The following is a 16813-nucleotide window of genomic DNA, read 5'->3' as shown; positions in this document are numbered from 1 at the left end:
TATTTATAATCAAAGGTACTGTCCTGCATATATATGTCCAGTATATATATATATATATATATATATATATATTTATACATACTGTATGTCATTTTGACATGGGAAAGAAATTGTAAATTAATGCTGAATGGAAAAAAAATACAGTATTATTACATAATGCAGTTTAAAATGCAAATTAACACATTTCCTCAGTTGCAATAGTTGATTGCAACTGTAATCGTTTAATTTCTCACTTGCATGCATTATAAACCAAACAGGAAGACGTGTATGTATTGCAAAGAGGATGTTTCAGTTAAGCTTTAATGAAGACGAATCACGTGAGGCGGTTGCATGTAGATGCTAGTGAACTCTTTTGTTTGGGCTAGCATGGTTTTCTGCACGTTCAGTGAGTTTGTATTGTAAACTGCACTCTTAACATTTTGCTGTCACTGCATAATGAAGTGTTTTTATACATGATTTACGAAATGCACTGCTGGTGCCATTCTTGATAAATGCTTGATGTGTGTGTGTGTGTGTGTGTGTGTGTGTGTGTGTGTGTGATGTTGTAATCAGTGAGTTCAGTGAGTGTAAATGTGTTTATATTGTTGATGTCTCTGTGGTAAACTGTCTGGGAGGAAACCATTTGCTTATGCTTGGTCAAAAACCCAGAGTCTCTGGTCCAAAATACTGTAGTGAGCTGCTGTGCTGGCATAGCAAAAATAACCATGGCAATTATAAATAAATAATAAATAAAATAAGATGTTTTTTTAGAAATTATAAAATTATATATGTACATATGTTTATTAAGTAATTATTAATTAAACATTTTATTTTATTTAAATTTTATAATTATTTATATTATTATTTATAATTTCCAGTGTGCAATGGTTTTATTTTTCTTTAGTGAGCCACTGTGCAGGCATAGGAAACTAACCATGAAAATGTAAATAAATAATAAAATTAATGCTGAATGGAAAAAAAATACAGTATTATTACATAATGCAGTTTTGCAGTAACAAAACCTATTTTAAAAAGACCTCTATTGTGTGAGAGAAATTAAGAGATCAGTAATGCATTTTCTTTTGAATGAGAAATGTGATGTCAGTTTACATGCATATATTTAATTTTGCAGTTTAATTTTAATATAAAATAACATAACTATTTTAATTTAAATTCTTCTTGTGGTTTCTCTGAAATTTTGCTGAATCTGCTTGAGATACGCTGCACTGTACAGATATGAATGTATGATATGTACATATGATATCACTTTTATAGCATATAGGGACAGACGAGGCCACAAGAAAGAGCTTCATTAGGTCATTATAGAGGTCTGATCTAAATCGAATCAGACCTGAAATAGATGCAGTTTCCAGGGAGATTGTTGTCAGGGCAAACCTGATGTTTGAAAGCATCGATTAGCAATGTTGTGTTCATGCCGTCACCTCAGCAGGCTGCGAATACAAACGCCAAAGAGATTTCTAAATAGCATGGATTGAAGAAAGACTATCTGCGAGTGATTTCAAAAAAGTAATGCTCAGCAGGCTTAGTCAGTGTTTTAGTGATGTCGTCAGTCAATGAAATGTCTAGACCAAAGATCAGTGGTTTGCGTTATTGTGGAGATTTCACATAGGCTACTTGTTTTTCCTTCTTTCAGCTGCCTATCCGAATCAACACGACACGCTGGAGCATTATGACATAATCGAACCACACCTGCTCATCGGAGGACAGCAGCGACCAGTTAGTCTCATAAAGTCAATGGTAAGTCACTGGTAAAATCAAGCTCTCAGTTTTTTTCACTCAGAAACATGGCCATATAGACACTGCAGCTAAATTCGGTTGTCAATTCACCTTTTAGTGCTTAGTCCTGTTGTGTACACAGTTAAGCAATTTACTGGAGACTCAGTATTTTGACTCATTTGTATTGCCAGATCTTGCTAGGAAAAAAAAACAAAAAAACAAGCCCATAATAAGCTCAAATCCAAATGCGTTATCTTGGAAGTAAGACACATAATAAAATATAGTGACCTGCATCTGTCTACTTTATTAACTCCATAATCTGTATCATTTCATGAGCCGAGCCCAAACATCAAAGCCAAAGACGCTCAATAAGCCTCAATTATAATAAGTGGACATGTTTCAAGAGCGCACACTGCGCAGGGTTGGCAAGTCTGCTGTTTTCTCGCGGAATTGGGCTACTTTTAAATGGTTGCCGTGGGGGGTTTATCCCCCCCCCCCGCGGGTTAATGGTTTGACATAATCCATAAATTTAATTTGACTGAAATGCTTGTACTAAAATATGTTATATTCTACCAATGATAAAACTGTACTAGATGTTCAGTTTTGTGAAGGAAAGCCATTGGTAAGGAGCCTTTGAGTTGTGTTTATGATCACAATGATATTGGTTTTCAAATAGCATAACAGTGACTGTAAAATATGTACTTTAGGTATGGGAATTGCATATTTTGAGTTTTGATATTTGGGATATGGCCATTGGGCTACTTTTGTATGCAGACCTGGCAACCCTGGCTCTGTGAAGCTGACTTCCAAACAAACAAAACACAACAGCTCTATCAACGGTGGTTTAGTTAAAATCGCTGAACATAACAAGGGTTTGGTCACTGTAATATTACTTATTACACAACACAAATTGCGGATACCAAATGTGCAAGACGGCATACCGTTGCTATGGTTACCATGTTGTCAATCTTTGCAGTTTCAAGAGTGAGTTCTATGCACACACAAAACTGTAATTTAGGGCATTCACTCAAGTATTTAAATACGGTTGGCACTCCTGAAACTTTACAGTGTGTACTTGGCCTTTGAAAGTTAAAAGTGTTGCATATGCCATTCCTAGTTGACTTTAAAGTTCTAATTTGTGTTCTCAGTAACGATTCTGATTACATGCTGGTTGAAGAAGGAGTGACTTTGAACTTCTTGATATGTTTTGGGAAGCGGCGAACAGACCTGCCTGTGAGGGAATATTGTTCCCGGAGGGGATGTGTTGCTTTTGTCCTTAATTAAAAAGATTTCTCAACCAATTTGTTGAATGAAGACATGCAGGGTTGTTTTGAAGCCCATTTGTTTAATTTATTTACTCAGAGTCTGTTGTTTTCTTACTGGAGTTTGTAAAAAGGTTTTACAGACAGATTTTACATGTGTATTGCCATGAGCAACAGTCATAAAGAGTAAATCGGACCACCCAGGGATCTGTGTGTGGAGATTTAGCATTGAAATGTAGGGGGAAAGCCATTGAACTAGTTAGAGTTTGTTAAATTGTGGATTGTGGCAAGTTCCTGTGAGATGTAGCTTGTCTAAAGTAATGCCTGTGAAATATCACTACTTGAAAAAAGCATTCAAACCTTTACTTTAACCAAACCTGTTGATAAAGTCATGCACATCAGCTTCCAGCTTTTACTCTGATTCATGAATTCTTTTCAAACCATGTAACATTTCAAGTGGGTAGGTTCATTTTTCTTTAAAGGAGTACATATCCTAAAAATATTATTTCTCATTATGTCAGTTATGATTTTATGTTTCTGCCTCATACAACTTTATTTCTCTTATGGAATAGTAAAAATCTTTACACATATTTTTTTTTCCATACAATCACAGTATATTGTGAACACTTCTGTCAAGGCCTAAAAAGGACAAAAACACCATAGAAATGTCACAAATAGCCATAGAAGTATTTCATGTGCTATATTCTAAGGAACAGACAGCAATTTTCATCATAATTCATGTGAGAATCATGTGTGTTGTGCATTTGGTTCTATGAATCACTTTTAATTTATATGTATGTATGTATGTATTTATTTATTTAATTTGAAAGCCTGATGATCATATTTGATCATATTTCAACATGATTTTTCTAAAAAACTGATGTATGGATAATCATGTAAACCTGCATTACTTAAGTCCAGTAAGTGTTCAGCTTGAAATATTACTGACAAAATAAAAGTTATGTTTACATGATAAAAGTAAGTAAAGATTGCACAGCAAAAACAACCACGACCTGTAAGTGGACGTTTGTAGAATTACACTAAAAGGCCTTTTACTTGAAAAAAAAAAATCTAACTACTGTCATTATTAGGTGAATTATTCCATTTAACTTGGTCATTTCAGATTGCATAAGTTCTTATTTTCAACCCTTGTAGATTTGCATGCATTTTATTTATGGTCTTTTGCCTTTAATATATAGGACAGTCAACAGAGGGTGTAACTCAGGGAATATAGTGGAGGAAATGTATTAGGACATAATGCAGTCTGGACTCACATTATCAAAAACCGAGCACATGCTCTGCCTGCCGTACCACGGCTCTTTACATGTGTTTTTCAGATCACTGTTCTTCTTCATGACCCAGTTGGCACAGGCGCACTGCCTGACACAATGACATTCTCCTGTAAAGTTTCCTGGAGCAGCGCAAGAACATCCCTGAATACTCCCAACCCCACATGTCAAGCCTGGGATGAAGCTGTTCAGCTGGAATGCTGTGTTTCGTTTTTGTGGGACATTTATTATTGATACTGACACATTAAACTTTTGTTTCGGCTCCTTTTGCTCCAGTGCACCAATGGCTGTTTGGATCCTCTAGGTGGTCTTTGATAAAATTAAGATGGGAGGTAATGTTATTGCTGGAGACCAGTGATTATTCGGCAATGCAAGTCTCTCTTGTTCCTTTTCAGTAGATTTATGAACTAGTGATGGAGATTATGACCAAAAAGATTAGTTGACTGATTCGTTCAGTGACTCTTTGACCAGCAGGGGGCAAATGAATACCTGAAAGTCAATGCCAGTCACGTTTGAAGACCCCTGGGAGCTTCACAAAGTTCTTTCATACTTCTTGCTTTGACACTCTTGTTTTACACTCTTGCAGTGATTTAACTTTGAAACGTCTCTGAGGAACCCTTACAGGGTTGTTACATTTGCTCCATTTGTTTGCTTTACTATGGATTTATGGAGGTCAAAGTTGTTACCTGTGGTTTTGTAACCAAGTTGTAACCATAAGAGCGTCAACCCCTAAATGTCTTTTCATTAGAGATTTATAAATGCACTCCCACAAACTCTCAATGTATCCCATGCGGTTTAATACAGTGAATGCTACGTCCATGCATTCAATAAAGCAATAGGCCACGAGTTGACATATGTTACAGTGATTTTACCATGGGAAACCATGTATTTCCCTTTGGCTTTTGTTTAATCAGCTTTTCTTTTTTCCATCACTTGGATGAAGGTCAGCCCATATTCTAGGTCAAATTTGTGCTAAATACTTAACTTTCTCTCACCATCTACCTCAGTGTGTATGCGTCACGGTCGTAGCCATGCATATGCAATGTTGCATGCTCTTCATGTTAGACAGATGATTCATGCTTATTTCTGCTGTATTTTGTCAACGCCTGACTGGTTTAAATCCATTTCCCTCAGAGCCTTACGAGTAAATCTGCCGAATTTTCAGACTTACAGAGCGTGATTTAAATTTATTTAGGTAAGATGCATTTGTGTGAGCATTTGGGGAAATATTTATGTTTTTACTTGTGTATTTATGAATTGTGTTTTGAATTTACGAATCTGATTTTGTAAATGTAAATTGTGCTGTGCATTTATGAATTTTGTTTTGCAAATGTGTTATTTTTGAGGCTGATCTGTCTCCATAGAAATATGCTTTCTGTCGCTGTCTATTAGTGATGTTCGGTTCTTGAACGAATCATTCTTTTGAGCCGGTTCTCAGGAAGTAACCGGTCGAGCCGGTTCACAAATCGAACTGAATCGAACTTTAGTTCCGGGTTGATGACGCAGGACGCACAGCCGAAGTAGCACGTCCAACTCAAAAAGAACCGATTGCGTCGGTTCAACCAACTGGCGAAGTTTGCAGAGGATTACCGAAGATTCTGATGAGTGAGTTACTGTGACGATACTGTGCAAGCCTGAGGCGCGTACTGGAAATATGCGTATTATGACTGTTATTCATTTACATTTTATTAAAACCTGCAAAAACCTTTCTGTCGAGTGATGTAAATAAATTTTACAATAGTTTATTGTGAATGCATATTATATTTAAAGTTGCTTAAGTGAAATCAAGTTTATTAGACTAGTTTATTCATTCTTTATACTGTAGACATGTAGAACATATCCGCGTTTGTGCATCAATGTCTGTAATGTGTGCTGTAGGTGCGAATCTTTTAGGAATCTTATCCAAGTTGTAGCTAGTCAATATTGGTTAGTCGTATCTGACATAAAGGATCCGCGAATGAAACTCTGACCACAAACACCATTAACTTTATTGTATTATATGGTAATAATCAACAATATGCTTTCACACAAATAACTTAATTTTTTTAATGTTTCAATGTGTTGACACAAATGACTTATTTGAATTTTTTGTTGTTAGAGTTGTTAGAAAAGGAATGCGTAGAGACGTTATTGCTTGATGACGTCAGGAACCGATGAACCGGCTTTTTGAACCGATTCAATGAGCCGATCTGTCCGAAAACAACTGGTTCGCGGAAATGAATCGGACTTTGCATCACTACTGTCTATTGGTCTGAGGACTTGCATTGTCTTTAATGCAGTGGTTAGAACTTCATCTTCCATGAATATAACCACCAACATAAGTTAAGCCAACAAGAAACAGCTATTGCAACCCATTTTACTTTCATAATGTGATGCATTCTGAATGAACCATAATATTTAATGGAAATAAAGATGTACGATCACATCTTTATTCTTCAATCCATTGGGAATATGTGTTTTTGTACTAACCACTAATAATATGGACACACAAATGATCACTGAATTGAGTTAATAGATGACTTGTTTGAAGAAACCAGCACTTTATTTACTTATGTCATGCAACCATAAACTCTAACATAACATTTCAAATTATTATCAGTAAATCAAAACCAAGTAAAAGCCATCAGAACGATTGAAGTGTGCTGAGATGGGTTCGCCATCATAATGTGGTATTTATGGAGGGTCCAGAAGTGGCACAGGTGTGTGTAATTATGTAATCAACCAATCAGCTGTCATCTTTTCAAGTGGCAATCAACCAGTTATATCCACTAAAGTATATGTGGATGCAGATGAAATGCTAATGCAGCAACAGGTGTCTAATGAGATGGTTTCATCTAATTTTTTAAATCTTGCTCATTCATCTTGTTTCTGTGTTGGAATGACCCATAAAAAGTCTATCACTGTGTTTGTAACAGCATGTTACTACCATACTGCTCCACTGCACACTTGAATACTATATCCCACAACGCAATGCACTTGTTGTGACCATTTTGATGGATGATCAATATCTGCTATGATTATTTCATTTTGCACAACGTAATTTTAAACCCACTTTCTTTTTTATGTTTTATTTTTCACCATCGATTAATGTGGCGACATTGGGAAGTGATTTAAGAAAATGTGAATTTTGTGTCTTATGTTTTAATATATATTTGTTTTCAGTTTAGGAGGAAATGCATTTCTTCATTCTCTTTTGTCTGGTTTTAGGGTCATCCTGGATCACTGAAGGTGCTAATAGAAGTGGATGGAGAGCAACTGCTACTTGATCTGCAGAAAAATGAGTAAGTCCTTCTTTAATCTGTCACTTTACCACATACACGGTACCATAGAACAGTGATGGTAACAGTAGGTAATACCATGGCACTTTGAGATATATATATATGGTATATATATATATATATATATACACTATGGCAGGGGTTTTTAGTCTTTTAAATGCCACAGACCCCAACTATGATCATCCTCTTGTGAAGGACCCCATCAGAAAATTAAAAAAGCAGCTATGTATTTGTATGCATAAAGACCCAGTTTGTATTTGTATTGTATGTAAATTAATGTTATAAATATTTGAAAAATATAATTTGGAATTTGTTTTTCTATTACATTATTAAGGTTTATTTATTTATTTGTTTTTAATCATTTTTATTAAGTTTACTTTTATTTATTAATTATTAGTTATACATTTTTACTGACTCCCTAGCACTCCTATGCAGATACCACAGTATATACATGGTCGCTTAAAAAATACCATGGTATTTATTTTGTACACATACTTTCTTTCATCCTAATCTGAATCCATTTTAAATGCATGAAATCTGTGTTGGCAGTTACTTTTGTCCAACAATTTATGATTTTTTTTTTGACCATTGTTTTTGGTTTTGACCATTAAAAAAGCCCCAAAACATGCATATGTGTTGCAGTAATATATTTGTAAGAGCATAAATGCAGTGTTTAAATAAGACATACTATGTAGCCACAGTTTGTTGCTTATTTAGCGTATATATATTTAATGGGTTTGTCCATTCATGCATCATTGTGTTGATCCGAATAAAATACCAGAAAAGCTATTAGTTCAGTTCATATTTTAGTTTGGTGTGTGATTCCTACATAAGGCACTGTAGTATGTCTCCTTCTGCCTTGTAAGAATCCATATCTTTTGATTTTGAAGGCTGAGCTGATGTTCTAAGTCTGTGTTTCAAAAGTGTATGACCAGTGTGAAGCGGTCAATCAGGTCGGCGTAATGAAGCTCCTGTCAAACGAACCCTTGCCTGTGCTGTTTTTGAATGCAAATGAACATTCGCTCTGACAGCTTCATGCCGGGGGCGACAAAACACCACAACAGAGTCTCATTACTGAATCTGCCGATTCTCATGTTCTTCGTGCAGCATATCATCCAGAGAGCGAGACGGTGGGAGTGTAGGTTTGAAGGGTAGGTGAGCAGTAATGACGTAACTGAGGTCACCGCGTGAGCTGTAACGTCTGAGAACTCACCTCTGGTTTTATATTCAGGTTGACATTTATCTTCATGGTGAGAGTGATTGAAAACCCTTCTCTGGTAACACAGAGCATGTGTGAATGTAAACCAGAGCGTGAAGAGGAAAAAAGGAAACATTCAGAATTTGCGGCGTATTTAAAGTTGCAGTGTAAGTGACCTTGAAGTTATAGACTTCTTATAGGCTACATGCACAGTGCTGCTAAATGCAGCCCAGATCTTGTTTTCTTATATGAGACAGGACACAAAAATTGCATTTTCAGTTCTGAGCTTGGACAAAGTTTACATTGTACAAATTCTGAGTCCAAATTTTAGTCATGTAATCAGATCTATTTTTTCAGACATTATAATCAATATCTATATGTGAATGATGATTTTAATAGCGGTTATCAAGGAAAGAGAATATGTAATGTCTTTTAAGGGCCACATTTAAATAGTTTAAAATGTAATTTATTCCTGCGATGTAAAGCTACATTTGCAGCATCATTACTCCAGTCTTCAGTGTCACATGATCCTTTAGAAATCATTCTAATATGCTGATTTGCTGTTCAGGAAACATTTCTGATTATTATCAATGTTGAAAACAGGTGTGCTGCTTCATATTTTTGTGGAAACCGTGATACATTTTATTTTTCAGGATTCTTTGTTGAATAGAAAGTTTAAAAGAACAGCATTTATTTGAAATATAAATATGTTAATTTTTTGTAACATTATAAATGTCTTTACTTTCATTTGATCGGTTACATTCGTAATAAATAAGCATATTAATTTCTTTAAATGTCTTTCTTCTTTCTTCTTTAAAAAAAGTTTTGAACAGCATTATATATAAATGTTTTATAGACAGAAAACCAGTATTGCCATCGAGCCTGTTTTCCACAAAACCTCAGCTTCACTGTTATTGTGACTTTTGGCTGAGGTTGTGGTGGTCAGACAGTGTTGTGTGGAAATTAAATCCAGCATTTGTTATACTGTATAAGGAAGAGCGCTCCAGTGAGAGAGATCTTGTGTGAGTCTCCTGCTCCAGTGAAGCCGATGAATTCCAATTGTTGAAACTGGATGAAGCAGAGTGGAGTAGAAAAAAACATTCATCAAATGAAATTATCAAAATTGAAAGCTCAGATTTGTTTTTCAAACTCTGATTTCAGCACAAGAAGTTCAAAACATTGTGGGAGGTTCTCAGCACACTGATTTACAGGGTCAAAGACTTTAGTTCTTTCACAAACAGCATATGATGACCGGTTTATGTTCCTTATGTTCCTAGTCTTTTAGTCTATGAATGCTTGATCGCAGTTTAGTTGCTGTAAGACTATGACCAAGTCAAATCAGTAGACGTACACTGAAATAGATCAATGCATGTTTTCTGTAAGAAACACTTGTACAACATGAGTCCTGTGTTGCATTAGAAAGACTGTCAAATATGATATATTAAAGGAACACTCCACTATTTTTGAAAATAGGCTCATTTTCCAACTCCCCTAGAGTTAAACAGTTGAGTTATACCGTTTTCGAATCCATTCAGCCGATCTCCGGATCTGGCGGTAGCACTTTTAGCTGTAGCTTAGCATAGATCATTGAATCTGATTAGACCGTTAGCATCTCGCTCAAAAATGACCAAAGAGTTTCTATTTTTTTCCTATTTAAAACTTGATCCTTCTGTAGTAACATCGCGTACTAAGACCGACGGAAAATGAAAAGTTGCGATTTTGCTTAACTCTAGGGGAGTTGGAAAATGAACCTATTTTCAAAAATAGTGGAGCGTTCCTTTAAGGGTCGAGGGTCATAGTAATGCATGTATTTATTAAAGAGATAGTTCACCCAAAAATTACTAGTCTGTTATATTTAGTCACCCTCAAGTTGTTCCAAACCTGTATGATTTTCTTTTGAGTATCTATATTTTAAATAGTTGCTGGTAGCCATTGACTTCCACTGTAGGGGAAAAAATACTATGGAAGTCAATGGCTACCGGCAACTCTTCAAAACTTTTTCGTGTGTGTTCAGCACACAAGTAACAAGTCATAAAGCTGAATTAAATGGTCAAAAATCTCTGTATGAGCTCCTCAGTCTTAGTTCATTTAGATAAGAACATGAATTCAATTTAATCTTCTTGATTTTATTCAAAGCCCCTAATTAAGTTGTACGAGTACATTTAATTTCTGTGAATAACCCTGAAGTGGAAATGGAGGTAAAATTGGATCTTTTCCTCTTCACAATCAGAACAAAGGACATTATTCTTCTGCCTAGTCAAATACCAAAATATAATTTTGCAAACAGTGGGGTGGCATCACTCCTGTAGTTTTGGCGGTTTTGGGGAGAATTGAATTGTAGGGTGTTGCACCCATGGTAACGCGAGGGGCGTGTGAGAGAGAGACACAGGGGTGGAAAAGGAGACAACCTCAGTGGAAAGCCTCTCATGAGCGCTGGAGACGTGTTATTATCAGAGACGTGACCTCTCCATGTGCCAGACAGGAGAACAAGGTGTCCACAACACCTTCTCACATTATCATGAAGCGATAAACCCGAGCGGACGATTAATACAGACTCCTGGAAAGTGTTTCAGATGGAGCACAGAGGCTGATTCAGAGGAACATAAGAAGAGAAGATAAGATTCCCAAACTTGTGTGTAAGAGTTCAACAACAACAACAAAAAAATCTGTTTACTTAGGCCAGTGGATCTCAATTGATTTTTGCTTTAGGGCACAATTTTTACATGATTTTTCAAGTGGCAACCCAACACCATACCAAAATTATAAAGAAAAATTATTTACTTCTTCAATAACATTTTTACTATACAAAACAATCATTGGATATTTTTGGAATTGTTTTGTAAATTTTTTACTGTATGAAAAAAAATTACTGTATTTTTTTCATAATTCGTTTTTTTTTTGTTAATTGGGATTTCTTGCAAAATTATATTGCAAAATAATTTTTTGCATTATAATATATATATTATATTATAATATTAATAATATATTATAATATATATATATAACATATATCTATAGTTTTTCCCCCAAGCCCTGATTATTTTCTGACCCTAGATGAAGGTCTTTTATTATTATTATTATTATTATTATTACTTTAAATACATATTTATGAAATAGTAACGACCTGTTCCTCATACAAATCGTTTCTCTTCAAAATACGTGTGAGAGAGAGACACAGGGGTGGAAAAGGAGACAACCTCAGTGGAAAGCCTCTCATGAGCGCTGGAGACGTGTTATTATCAGAGACGTGACCTCTCCATGTGCCAGACAGGAGAACAAGGTGTCCACAACACCTTCTCACATTATCATGAAGCGATAAACCCGAGCGGACGATTAATACAGACTCCTGGAAAGTGTTTCAGATGGAGCACAGAGGCTGATTTAGAGGAACATAAGAAGAGAAGATAAGATTCCCAAACTTGTGTGTAAGAGTTCAACAACAACAACAAAAAAATCTGTTTACTTAGGCCAGTGGATCTCAATTGATTTTTGCTTTAGGGCACAATTTTTACATGATTTTTCAAGTGGCAACCCAACACCATACCAAAATTATAAAGAAAAATTATTTACTTCTTCAATAACATTTTTACTATACAAAACAATCATTGGATATTTTTGGAATTGTTTTGTAAATTTTTTACTGTATGAAAAAAAATTACTGTATTTTTTTCATAATTCGTTTTTTTTTTGTTAATTGGGATTTCTTGCAAAATTATATTGCAAAATAATTTTTTGCATTATAATATATATATATATCTATAATATCTATAGTTTTTCCCCCAAGCCCTGATTATTTTCTGACCCTAGATGAAGGTCTTTTATTATTATTATTATTATTATTATTACTTTAAATACATATTTATGAAATAGTAACGACCTGTTCCTCATACAAATCGTTTCTCTTCAAAATACTTTGTCAGATTGACTACTTTCGCTTTGTGTTTTTTGGAGACCGAAAGTCTCTGCTGAGTGCATGATGTCATTTTTATTCAAAAAAGCAGCATGATCTTACTTCAAATAAGTCATACTGGTTTGGAAGGACATGAGGTTGAGTAAATACTGACTATGACTTTAATCCAGCAATGCCATTTCTTTTATAATCTCACAAACCCGCTCAATTGCACAGACTGAAAGATGCTTATTGCAGCACGTCCACAGAGACAAACGGACTCATCTGGAAAAGAGTTTCAACATAACAGGAGCTGTAATGTGATGAACAGAGAGAAGAGGAGAAGAGAGGACAGGCCCTGATTCATGTTGACTTGGATCCACAAAATATCTGTGTCAAATAACAGTCAACTGAGACCGTATCACAAAAGAGACCTGATTCAACTTTTAAGTCGATGTACTGTGAATGCAAGGAGAACTGGGTTATTTTGCACTAAATTCAGTCCTGAGTCAACTAAAAAAAAAGTGTGAGTTTGGTTATTTTAAAGAAAACAAGTGTGAATATGCAGTTTTCGCTCATTGTTATGATAGCTGATGTTTCAGTGAGACATTAGCCTTGATATCTGAGCAGCAGCGTCATGCGATGCTGAATTTTGATCATGTCACAGTTGAAACTGCAATGTGACTTTCTGCTCGAATCGGGCACAGATAAAAGCATTAGGCACTCGAAGAAAAAGGGTGAGAAGTCTCTGAAGAAGCAAGCGCAGAGCTGGAAAGACGAGAGAGAAGCACAATGAGGCTCGAGTCGTAAAAGAGAATGAGAGATGAGGGAGAGAGTGTGTTTGTAAGACATCCATACAAAAGACAAGAAAATTATGCTTACAGAGACCGAAGACTGCGACAAACACACCTCCTCCTCCTCGACCTGCATCCTGAGGGTTTGTGAGATGTTTTCTGGCTTTCCCCTCTAATTAATTTGTAATGTCAAGGAGCCGGTTCTCTGCGTTAATGACCACTGTAAGCTGGCAGATAACTGGAGCTCTTGATAAGGGCGTCTGAAACGCTGTTATGAGACTCAGCACTTGAAGCTCTTGTTTTTCCAGGCTCATCTGCACTAATGAAGAGCTGGAGTCATGTACTGTCTGCATCATTTGCTAACAGTGGTACGGGTACAAAAGACTGTATTACCATAATCAGATCACTTGCCTGTAATGAAGTAATGTAAGGGAAAACTTTTAGGTTTTCAAAGATGTGGAAAAAACTATTATTGTATTAAATCATTATTAATACATAAATATAAATATTATAAGTTATAATGGATTTATGTTATATATGTATATGGATGTAATGTTTACATAACAATAATTTACATAAAATTGATTAATGTAATAATAGTATTGAAATATTATTATACATTATAATTATTTATGTTTATGTAATATTGATAACATGTAATTTATATATTTTGTATGTATGTATGTATGTAAATATACACTTTTTACTAAATCAATATTTTTTTTTAATTTTAAATTATTATTAATGCATTATGATAATTATTTATGTTTATGTAATATTAATAATATCATTTATGTATTAAGAATATAATAAAATAATTTTCTTATCTATCTAATTATACTCAAAAAAATTTTTTAAATATAGGGCAGAATGTACTGTTTTTTTTTTTACAGTTGTTTTACCTTTATTTTGAATTTTACACTGCTTTGCATTGTGCAATATTTTATTCTAGGGCTAGACTTGATGTTGTGAATTATCTGCTTTTTTTATTTAAAAGGAACAGCTGGAGTTGTTGCAAACTGGGTTAATTGATGTGGTGTGTGTGTCTTTTAGTTGCATTTTCTTCTTTTATTTAGTACTAAATATGCTGCCAGAATTACAGATGTGCAGAATTGTTCTTTTGATTATAGATTTCATTTTAAAAGCATTAAATTACTTGCATAGAATGGCATTCAGGCATTACTCATGTCAGCTGGCCGTTATACAGTTTTTATGAACATTTCTCCATATTTTATGTTCTGTACAGTGACTTCATGTTTTTACTGACCAGCTCGAGTTCTTTGTCCTTATAAGGTGGACGTATGAACCAGACGAATCAAAAGATGGATTTTGGGAGTTGAAATGGAGCCATTTGCATTGTTCCATATAATGAGTCACCAGTGTAATAGACAGAAATATTAGCTCTGTTTCAAAGCCTAGTGATCTGCTCATGTTTGTTGTGAGTGAGGGGATTCAGAAAAACCACTGGCCATGGATTTTGCATTATTTTTTAAAGGGGTCATGAACTGAGAAATCAAAATTCCTTTGATCTTTTGACATATAAGAGGTCATTGTACTATAAAAGCATCCTGTGAGTTTCAGAATTCAAAAATTTCTCATTAGTCTAAAACAGCTTATATTGAAGCCAGTCTGCCAAAATGACAGGTTGTGGAATGTGACACTTTATGACGTAATAGTGTGGCTAAACCCTGCCTGCTTCTACATCACTGCCTGCGTTATTTTACTATCATTGATATACAATATACTATAGTTTTTGTTAATATTTTGAATTAGATTTAATTTTTATATTTTCTGTTTTCAATTTCATTTTAGTTCAGTTGTGTAATTTTGCTGTGTTTTTGTTGGTTTAATTCGTTTTTCATGTCTATAAAGTTTATTTATTTATTTATTTATTAGTAAAATAAATAAAAGTGAAAAATGAGAAATGTTGCCTTGGCAACTAGCTGAAGTAAAATAAGTTAAGTTAATATGTATAATTAATATTATGTTTGTACATATAATTATATAGCATGTCATTTTTAAAATCATACATTTATTCGTATTATTATATTTGTATTGTAATGAAAAATGTAATAATAATAATAATATATAATAATAAATAGATTACTAAACTGAAATATTTTTGCATGCTGAGAAATAAACCCCCACTGAACCAAGAATACAAAATTAAATTAAATTAAAAATGTATTATTTATGTTAAACTAAATTAGATAGCACTTTTATTTATTTAATTTACTTATTGCAAAAGCATGAAGGGAAATGAATAAAATTCTTAATTTGTTGGTGAATTATTACTTTAAATTTACAGCAAAGGCTTGTATGTTTTTCATCTTGTTGTCTAATAAACCTGGCATTGTATATTACAAATATTGTCACTCTTCGACGGATTGCTTTTGTTCCTGCTTTTAAGTCACTTTGAATAAATGCATGAATGTAAATGTCTGCTAAATTCATAAATGTTTCATGTTCCGTCTATCACTAAAAATTCTTTCAAGTAGATCTGCCTGCTTTTATTTGCTTGTGTCTTTATATGTATTTGTGGAGGCGTTTGAGTGTGTTGTCGTTTTCCTCACTTGCTCATCCCACATCCTGTCTTCGCTCTGACACTCAGCTTGACCTCAGTCCGAGCATCCTGTCGCTCAGCAGAGTCTCTTGACCTTTGACCTCGGCGCAGCGGCCCGTCGGTCTGACAGCCTGTGCTGAATAAGCGTTTGAAAGAGACAGTCTGTCTTGGGCCGGTCTGGAGGGGTTTATCCTGTGCAGATTACAAAAAAACACCAAGCAAACAAAACCTCTTGCTTCCGCCCCATCTGACCAGCGTTCACCCCTGAGTCCTGAAGATCTGCTGAGGAAACCGAATCCCGCTTTAGTGATTTTCCTTTTGTTCGCTAATTTCAGGGGATTTAGTTTGAGGCGGCGTGTTGCTCTCGAGTAGCGTTTCCTCCACTCAAGCTTTTTAAAGCACTATAAAAGAGAAGCAGGGGCTTATGGGAGCCTTTCCCTCGTGCTCATGCAGAAAGCAGATGTTCAGCCGTGCGGTGCGGTGCTGAGCACGAGTCCGGGGTTTGGCTTCAGACAGACGAGTGTGAGAGTTCCCTACAGGGACGCCGATGAAAGCTGAACGTACTGAGACTCGAGCTGCAGGAAGTGTTGGATGTGTGTAGCTGGGAAAGACAGCTTGTGAGGAATCGCTGAGACTGGAGGAAATTAAATAGATCTAAATGTAGAGGTGGAGAGATGATGTACTGTTGGTATTTAAGAATGATTTTGCATTTGAGTAAAATACAATGTGTGTGTGTTTTTTTATGGAAGCTTTAAGAGGTATTATTATTATTTCTTGTGAAATTATAATTATGAATATTTTATTATAGATTAATTATATATATA

At 34.9% G+C, this 16813-nt stretch overlaps 1 protein-coding gene across 1 annotated transcript in view; it reads left to right on the top strand.

Moving 5' to 3' along the window:
* The window catches only part of LOC107740867 (zinc metalloproteinase/disintegrin-like), a 52103-nt gene that overhangs the window by 21694 nt on the left and 13596 nt on the right, over positions 1–16813 (top strand). Inside the window, exons 2-3 of the mRNA XM_016553389.1 lie at positions 1634–1737; positions 7475–7548. Of these exons, the coding sequence (XP_016408875.1) occupies positions 1634–1737; positions 7475–7548 (178 nt within the window). The remainder of the gene's footprint in view (positions 1–1633; positions 1738–7474; positions 7549–16813) is intronic.

The sequence above is a fragment of the Sinocyclocheilus rhinocerous genome, unplaced genomic scaffold (assembly GCF_001515625.1).
Source record: "Sinocyclocheilus rhinocerous isolate Xijiao unplaced genomic scaffold, SAMN03320098_v1.1 scaffold1908, whole genome shotgun sequence".
Lineage (NCBI taxonomy): Eukaryota > Metazoa > Chordata > Actinopteri > Cypriniformes > Cyprinidae > Sinocyclocheilus > Sinocyclocheilus rhinocerous.
This window is presented reverse-complemented; position numbering and strand designations above follow the sequence as displayed.